The following is a 9,522-nucleotide window of genomic DNA, read 5'->3' on the forward strand; positions in this document are numbered from 1 at the left end:
ATGGTTCTGAATCTATTACTATAGTTGCTAATTAACTTTAGAGGAGTTATGAACCCCTGATTAACCAAAGAAGCTGAACAATGTCTAAGAAAATGTAAACAAAAAAGTGCCTTCAATTTCATTAACCATCAGAACAATGCAAACTACACCCATAATGTGGTACTACTTCACACCTATCAATCAGAACAGCTAAAATGGAAAAATAGGCAATATCAAGTCTTCAGGAGGATTTGGAGCAACTGGAACTCTCATACACTGGTGATGAAAGTTTAAATTAGTACAACCACTTTGAAAAGCTGCTTGTCAGTACTCATTAAAGCTGAAGATATACAAGTTGAGTACCCCTAATCCAAAAATTTGAAATCTGAAATGCTCCAAAATCTGAAACTTTTGAGTACTGATATGACACTCAAAGAAAATCCTTATTGGAGCATTTCAGATTTTTTGCATTAGAGATGCTCAACCAGAATATATTCTGCAAATATTCCAAAATCCTCCCCAAATTGAAAATCCACAACACTTCTGGTCCCAAACATTTCAGATAAGGAATAACTCAATTTATACATACTCTGTGACTCAACAACTTTATTCTTAGGCATGTATCCAACAGAATGTGTCCATATGTTCATCAAAATGCATATACAAGAATGTTCAGTCATAACAGCCCCAAACTGCTTGTGGGGGTGTAAATTAGTTCAACCATTGTGGAAAGCAGTATGGCAATTTTTCAAAGAGCTAAAAGCAGAAATACCATTCAACCTAGCAGTCCCAGTACTAGGTATGAGAAGAACATAAACCATTCTACCATAAAGACACATGCATGTGAATGTTTATTGCTGCACTATTCACCATAGCAAGGACATGGAATCAACCTAAATGCCCATCAATGACAGAGTGGATGAAGAAAATGTGGTACATATACACCATGGAATACTATGCAACCATAAAAATAAACGAGATCAGGTCTTTTGCAGGAACATGGATGGAGAGCAAGGCTATTATCATTAGCAAACTAACGCAGGAGGAGAAATTCAAATCCCACGTTCTCACTTATAAGTGGGAGCTAAATGATGAGAACTCATGAACACAAAGAAGGGAACAATAGACACTGAGGTCTACTTGGGGGTGGAGGGTGGGAGAAGATAGAGGAACAGAAAAGATAACCATTGGGTACTGGGCTTAATATCTGGGTGATGAAATAATCTGTACAACAAACCCTTGTGACATGAGTTCACCCACGTGACAAACCTTCACTTGTACCCCTGAACCTAAAAGTTTTAAAAAAATGGATAAAAACATCATGAAATCTTCATACAGAAAAATTTTATGATTCTACTCATGTGAAATTTTGATAATATTAATCTATTACTATGAGATTATTAATTTGAGACAATTGATAAGATTTCCCATCACTCACAGAGTGAAGTCCTGAGAGTGCTAAACATGAGGAGGCTAAATTTTGCTGAAAATAGAACAGCTATAGAGAAATTATTCCCTGCCAGGAACTGCTATGGCACTTTCCACATAAGAAATCACTGAATCCCCACTGCCCTGTGATGTAAACTCTTGTTATTCCCATCTTAGAAATAAATAAACTAAGGCATAGTTAACTCTACTTAACATAGAGTTAAACAATTTGTCTAAGGTCCTATGAGTAAATGCTGGTCTGAGAATTAGAACCTGGGCAGACTGCTTTTAACTACTGGTATGTGGAATGGGATAGTTTAAGCCACTACGGTGGGTTGTACAAACTCCTCCTTTGGGACACTGGAATAGACAGAAGAAAGAGAAATACAGAGGGGATGCTAAGTAAAGAGAAGGAGATGTGCCACAACAAAACAAACAAACAAACAAACAAAAAAACAAGATATAGTCATGTGTGCACACACAGGGGCATGTAACCATGTTATAATATATAGGTCAATGGTGAGCCATGTTCATCATTTTATATAGACCAAAGAAAGAATACCATGATTGTGGTTGTAATGAAAGGTTTTAGCTAAATTTCAGGCCATAATAGGGGGAAAAAATTAAAAAGTAACTGAAAGTTTCAACTAACAAAGAACATGGGAGTCCGCATTCACCCGCACCCAAGCCACCCCTCTTGCTTTGTGCCATGATGTACCATGTACATTACTCACTACATCCTCACTTGGGCTTTCTCACATTTTCCTTCTTCTGGCCATGCCAGAGCACAATCACCATGTGTCTCAACACACACAAACTCTTCTGTCAATTCAAGACACTTCTCAATCACAACACAGAATGAAATCAACCCAGAACAACATTTACCGCCTCGTATATTTGATTGAATCCTGAGAAGAGTATCATTTACACTGATATTCTTGGCCTGGTGCTCAGCAGATGAGGATTACATACGGAGGAAATAACACTGGTCCCAAATGCTTTTAAAAGGTTCTGCTTCCCTGGATGCCACATTTAATCCTGCCAGCCCAGGAACACAGCACACCACATTCTAAAAGGATGTCTTATGTGAGCAGGACACCAGCAACAGATTAGTTCAAAGAAGACAAAAGGCCTCCCTTCAGCAAAGTGAAGGTTGATCTTACCAGTGCTGCTGAATGCAATTTCGCATTGAAATACAGTTTTCCCATTTCAAAGCCATGTAGACGCATGAAGCTTGTTAGATTTATAGAATGCCTGGTCTCCCGGGACATTACAAAGCGAATGGCATCCATCAAGTTAATTTCCTTGGGGATCATCTCAAACATGGAGAATGAAAAGTCCCAGACCATTAAACATCAAAAGATTGTTCTAAATGGTAATTAAAGTTCTATTATATTTTCTTTTTCTGGGAGCAGATTAGATTAATTCAATTGAGAATATTAGAAGTACCAAGGCTGACAGTGTGAATGTGTGGAGTTGGCTGGAAGAGCACTTATATTGCAGACATCTGTTCATTCAAGTTACACAAAACACGAAAGAGGGAGCTCAACTCAGACTGGGGTGTACTTACCAAGCCAGCACACGTAGACACAGCGACAGAGGAGGAGCTGTCATTTCTGATAAATCCCTGATAGAAGCATTGCTGCACCTCGGGTTTCTGAGTCTCTGAAGCACCATCTTTTCCAAGTACCTGGACAATAAAGTGACTGCTCAAAATCGACGAGGGCTTAAGTTCTAAGTGCAGTTCCTGTCCAAATGCTGAAAATCGGTAGTGCAGGGAGCTTCTGGCATTCTGCGCCGATCGCTTTTTCCTGCCGTTGTGCAAAATGTCGTGTGAAATATATGACCCGGCTGAGTCTACTTCTACTGGCGTGACAAAGACGTAATCTGCAATGGGAAAAGTTCAGCTGTCAGCACCCAGAGCCCACAATTCCAAATGGTCTCTTTCCAGCAAGCTGGCAAAGAGCAACACAAAGCTCAAAGATATCTTTGTTCCTGTTGCCTTGCACCTAGATCAAATATAATTCAGAGTAGCACAGGCAGCAGAAGACCTGTCTCTACAACTAACTCTGCCACAGTCATTTCTACAGGTGCCCGAAAGCCAAGCACAATTTTGATGAATTTCATGGATGTCTGTGGAAAAATGTAACACCTCTCATTGTCTGGAGAGAGATTTAGAACATTCTTTTGATGTTTAATGGTCTGGGCCTTTTATAATATTGGCCACAGAACCATTCATATATATAAAATTTAATTTTTTTGAAGATAAAGTTAATAAACATAAAACTACAAAATCAGGAAATTTCTTCAAGCAGGTTAATTTCTCTGTGCTTAAACTGAATCGGGAGCATTTTGGCAGAGGCAGAGTTTACATTTCAAGTCCTAAGTCACAGTGTGGGGTAGCTTCAGATGATATTTCAGATCATTAACAAGCAACAGCATTTTCATTTTTCCAATATTATTTATGTGTGATAAGAAAACTCCAGCACTTGTATCACCCTTAGCATTTTACTGTGAGCTTTCACAGGGATGATCCCATTTAATTGTAAGCATAAAATACAGTGCATGCACAAAAATGCCTCAAAATTGTCAGAACCCTCCTATATAGTCTGATGTATAAAATTGCTCAGGCATGTTGGTGGGGGAGTGTCAGATCAGGGGACACCTGGAAAGGCATGTTTAAAAATACCTTCACCACTGCTCCCTAGAGCAGTACTAATTGCTGAATGTTCCAAAGAGGAGGAGCTAAAATACAATTTGCTATTTGAAAAGCAAAGCCAGCACACTGTTTTCTTTCACCAAACATTGAAGCTGAAAAGCATCATCCCACAAAATGATTTGGAATATGCCCTCTGTGCATTAAAAAACAGCCTGCATTTCCACTTTCAAGGCACAGAATGGGAAACTACTTTGGAAAGTGTTTAGAAAGCTGTTGAATAATGACGAGGTATGTTTGAGTCACTTGGGTCCCCAGTTACTGGAGGAGGAAAAGGAAGAGAAATTTCTCTTTTCCCTAAACAGTCAACAACCTTCCCCCTCCTCCAATAAAAAAAAACAAAAACTAAGGAATAGTGGAGCCCCTGTAGCTAGCAAAGATCAATGAGTGATGGCCTAATTAGGCTCACATTAAAAAAGAATTCTCCCCAATAGACAATAATTTTCTTCTGTTTATGAACCATCTGTGACTTAATCCTTGGGCAGCTTTCATTTTTATATTCTTTATGTCCTCCCACTCCCATTTTTCTTCTTGACTCCCTCCTTTAACTAAAAATGCTGTATAATTGACATACATATTTTACAATAATGGGGGGGGAAAGTTTTTCCCTTCTCTTAACCTTGAAAATCTGAGCCAGACATACAATATTTTTCTTCTCTTAAAAATCTGATACATTGCTTTAAAGGGATGTGGCTCTTGATTATGTGCAATTTCTTAGAGAAAGTCTACCTTCTCCTTCTGTCAAACTAAAACTTAACTATGAAAAAGACTCCTGACATATGCAGGAAGTCTGTGTCTCACCTTCTTGTCCCAAATCATCTGAAACTCTGCCTGCTCTTACTTGGAAGGCTCTGTAGGAACGTTATCCAGCCAGCCTTCTATGGAACCAGCCATCAAGCGGCCCCAGACACCTGCTACCAGCTTGTTTCCAAGGGGAGAATAACAGGCTGTTGGTTACATTCAGTTCTTGATGGAAGAAGGGCAGTCAGTGTCCCCTGTAAAGAGTGATCTCTGATTGACCACTTCAGGAGCTGAGTAAGGGTGAGGTCCTTACAAGGTTGTGGCTGGGTCGGACGTGGCCTCCAGCCATCTGATCCTGATATAAGAATGAGGGGTGGTTTTAGAAACTACAGCCTCTCTGTTTGGACAAAAGGTGAATCCCTTCTCCATGACTCCATCCTGCCCCACTCCCCATTCCCCTGACAAGAAAAGGAGATAACCTTGCAAAACTAAAAATTACAGAATTCTAAAGAATCCAGGTTGAGCTGTAAGGTTTTCCCAGACACCTTGCGTCAGGAATCAGCTGTTCTCCTGTAGCTGATGGGAAACAATCAAAACAAGGATTTCCCTCTGGGCTCCACTGGGAAGTTAATAAATGACAGAAGTGAGGGCTTTTCTGGAAGTTTGTGGCTGGGGAACGTCAGAAAAGATAGATAAAGGACTCAGAGACCTCAAGTCACCTGCTTTCCTCTCTCTAAAAGCAGCCTTAGGCATCCGTAAAACAGAGGAAGCAGAAATGAAAAAAAAAGAAGAGATAGAAAAGGAACAGAAGTCGAGAGAAAAATGAGGAAAGATGGACAGAGGAAAGAGGCTCACATTCTTTCATCTCCCACTAAGAATTAGCTTCCCCCAACAAAAGTTAGGAGAGAGAGGAAATAAGTAATTCCTTAGTTAATGTCCACTTCCCTTCGAATTTCTCACTGCAGTTAGGATTTTTTTTTTTTTTTCTTGTTCTTCTTAACAAGCCACCTGTGAAGGAGGGACAGTATTTGCTTTTATGTGACTTGCAGCTCGGGGCGTTGATTCTTTTGATAAGTTCAGTCCTTGCCAACCTTCCCCCCTCTCCAAACAGGAACCATTTCCAAGACAGCGCACACCTGCCAGGTTAGGGGGTGCGCTTTTCCATCTTTTCTCTCTTTGGGGGAAGGAAGGGTCAAAGTGCTGCGAAAGGCCCTTCTTGGGGGTGGGGGGCAAATACGAACCATCATTTAATCCGCTGGCGCCGCTGCTGCTGTCACTGGCTAAGGCCGCGGCGACCGACGCACAGCAGAGGCAGCACAGCTGGAGCGCCTGCAAGAGAAAAAGTGACATCGCGCGTGAGGGGCGCGGCGGGGCTGGCGTCAGGCGCCCCCTGCCACCCGCTCTCGGAGCTCCGCTCGGCGGCACCTGCCTTGGCCACGCGCCCCAGTCCCGCCAGGCCCCTCGGCGGGCCCGAACCCGCAGCCGGGAGGGCATACGCGAGCAGGAGGGCGCACTCCATGGTCAGGTGTGGACGCGGCGGCTGCGGGTGGCCAGACGCGGCAGGCGGAGCGCACGGGCGGCGCGCATTCTTTCCGCGGCCCGGAGCTCGGCGCCCCAGGTGCGGCTCCAGGTGAGAGCCGCCACTGTTCACATCGCAGCGGGGGCGCGCTGGGACCTCCCCTCCTCCGGCCGCCTGCGCGCCCTCCCTTCTCCCGGCGCGGGCCTGCCGAGCTGCAGTTTGCGGCACCCCAGAGGGTACGGGGGGCTCCGTGGGCCGGGACTGGAGCGCAAACGGTTGGGAGACTGTTGGTGTCTGCCCGCCCGTCTGTGCGTCTGTCTGTGTCGGTGTGAGCGTCTGAGGCGACGGGGAAGACAGCGCCAGCTGGCTCCCCCAGCGCGCCGGAGCCGAGCGCCCGCCTCTCCACCTCGCGGTGATTGGCGACCAGCGGCTCCCGGGCTCGTCCGAGCCCCCGGGCTGGTGCAAGGGCGTGGGATTCCCGGCTCCAGCTCCGAGGGAGGGGGCGAAGGGGGCGGGGAGGCTGGGTGGGAGTGATAGGGAGGGAGGGACCGACCGCCGTGAGAAGGAGGGGAGCGCCCAGGGTCAGGCTTGGAAAACGTAATTTAAGCGCACTGGGAGATGAGTTCGGAAGACGAAAGGCTCAGGTGAGTGGCGCGACTTTTTCGCTGCCTGTGCAGACTTCTCATTTTCAACTCTTCTGGCAAATAGTCAAGATATCGTCCTCAACACCTCCTAAATGCTGGGAGCTATCCCCTGCTGTATCGCATTTGCCTCAGGCCCTACCTTTTTCAGGTGGGAATTATTAATTCCTTGATAAAGATGAGGAAAAGGAGGCTCAGATGCGCACAAGCTAACCTAGCTTCCCAGAGTCAGCAAATCTGAGGCAGCCGGGAGGGCCAGAACAATGAGCTGTCACTGTCTGCAGCATGTAAAAACTCATGGCACGCGGGGGCCTCCCTCTTCTCCCGGATCTCTCTCTCTCTTCTCGACGTGACCGTGCTTCCCACTCTTCGAGATTGAATCTTGGCCCCAGATACCCAAACCCACAGAAATCAGTTATAACAAACAGCGCACGCCATCACTAGGAATGTGCATCCAGTTTGCTGTGTGCCTGTTCGTTTACTCAAGACATTTATATGATCCTTTGATCCCTGTTTGCAGAGGTGAACAAAATACAGTCTCACGGGCCAGTGGAAACGAATCTGATTGGATAGCTCGACAACGGTAATAGAAGCAAAATGAACACAAATACTAAAAAGGAAAAGAATAGTCTTCTAAATTAGATGGCAGCAGAATCTAATTTAGATGGGATAAGATGTGTGTGTTTGTGTGTGTGGGTGTATATATACACACACACATATATATACACACACACGCATACATACACGTGCAAGGCATCTGTTAGGAGCTGACACTTAAAATAAGGCCAGAGAGAGTGGATCGGTTTTATAAGGGAAGAGGGGAGTAGGATCTTGCATGTTAGGACAGGGGGCACAGCATAAGTGAAGGTCTCAAGGTAGTTAAGTGATTGCCACGTGAAAAGTGTTACAGGCCAGAGGAAGAAGCAAACACAGCAGTTGCTGGGTCAGCTGGACCTTGTAAGCTGGGGCGAAGCATGTTGGAAACCATTAGATTTAAATGAATGTGGGTTTGTGTATGTGTAGGAGGCAACATCATGTCCAATAATAAAAAAATGTGAATCATTTTTTGAGCGAGTGTAGGGATTGGACGCGCTGAGGCAGGGTCAGAGAGAAACAAACCAGGCAGCTGTTGCTGGCATGAAGGGGCACAATGACAGTGTCTTGCTTGGACCAGGGTAGTGGTAGTGGAGGTAGATGTATTACTCTGCTCAGTCCTGTGGGTACTGAAGTAGTTAACATGAGGTCTATGTCAAGCCTCGATTAAGTGATAGCTCAATACACATAGTCGGTTTTATGGAATGCAGCTGGGAAGAGGTAAACCCAGGCTATAGCGGCAGAGAAGGTGATGTGTCTGCCTAAGGAACATGAAGCTAAGCCTCACAGAACATCAGGGCTAAACAAATCATTTGGGTTTCCCTACTTAATCTGGTTAAGCTCTGTGGCCTCTGTTTTATAATCTGTAAAATAGGAATCAACATGCTACATCAAAAGGATAGCCTGAGGGGTAAGTGAATATATTTTTCAAAGCACATTATAAGTGGACTTTAAGAAGTGATGGTGTATTTCTGTTATTTCATACATCCTGTGTCAAACTTGAATGTACGTCAAAATCACCTGTAATGCTAGCTTAAAAATGCAGATTTCCAGGCCATGAAGCACTGTGATTCTGATTCCATGGATTTGGTGTAGGGCCCAAGCATGCATCTGTAGTAAGCACTTGTGGGTGATTCAGACACAAGTGACTTAAGTGCTTTATATGATTCCATGAAGAACTGGACACAAGAGGAAACTGGACATCAAAGACATGCAGTAAAACACTGCTGGAGGTCACATCACCAAGCAACGGACTGAATAAAACAGGAGACTGGGATTGACAGCACTGTCAGCGACATCATCAGGTGAACACTGACGGAACCTGGAGGGTGAAGGGCTTGTCCACACTCAGCTAAAAATAACCATGGCCCTGATTTGTGACTCTCCATTAAGATACATTTGCATGAAATTGTCCATATTTTTCTGGTCCTCCTCTTTTAGGGCTAACAATATAGGTTACTTGCCATGGTCAGGGCTGAAGTCTCGGAGAACAACCCTTATCTATGCTCTATGCTCAATTGTGGAATTTCTCAATCTCAGCAGTACTGAGATTTGAGCTGGATAATCATTTGTGGTAGGGGCTATCATCCTGTACATTATAAACATAGGATGTTTAGCAGCATCTCTGGCCTCTACTTCACTAAATGCCAGTAGCAGCCCCCAAAATGCAACAAAATGTTGTGAGATTTCCAAATGTTTCCTGGTGGGTAAAATTCCCCTAGGTGAGAACCTGGATAAATAGTACAGATTCCCAGTCCTATTCTGTGACATTTTTTTGTTGAGTGCCCATTTTTTTTTTGAGAGTCTAGAGGGCTCCTCTTGAACCTAATGTAAGTAGTTTATCCTTAACTGATTTTACAGCTCTTCTTCCATACCCCAGTCAATCTTTGCTCTCCACAGATTCA

The 9,522-nt window shown here is 44.2% G+C and overlaps 1 protein-coding gene across 1 annotated transcript in view; it reads right to left on the reverse strand.

Annotated features, from left to right (window-relative positions):
• The window catches only part of ADAMTS18 (ADAM metallopeptidase with thrombospondin type 1 motif 18), a 154,940-nt gene extending 148,080 nt beyond the window's left edge, over positions 1-6,860 (reverse strand). The window contains exons 1-3 of the mRNA XM_034940764.3: positions 6,294-6,860; positions 6,106-6,193; positions 2,978-3,294 (exon numbers count right to left, since the gene is read on the reverse strand). Coding sequence (XP_034796655.1) covers positions 2,978-3,294; positions 6,106-6,193; positions 6,294-6,383 — 495 coding nt within the window. The 5' untranslated portion in view covers positions 6,384-6,860. The remainder of the gene's footprint in view (positions 1-2,977; positions 3,295-6,105; positions 6,194-6,293) is intronic.
• Positions 6,861-9,522: the final 2,662 nt, after the last annotated feature.

The sequence above is a fragment of the Pan paniscus genome, chromosome 18, assembly GCF_029289425.2.
Source record: "Pan paniscus chromosome 18, NHGRI_mPanPan1-v2.0_pri, whole genome shotgun sequence".
NCBI lineage: Eukaryota > Metazoa > Chordata > Mammalia > Primates > Hominidae > Pan > Pan paniscus.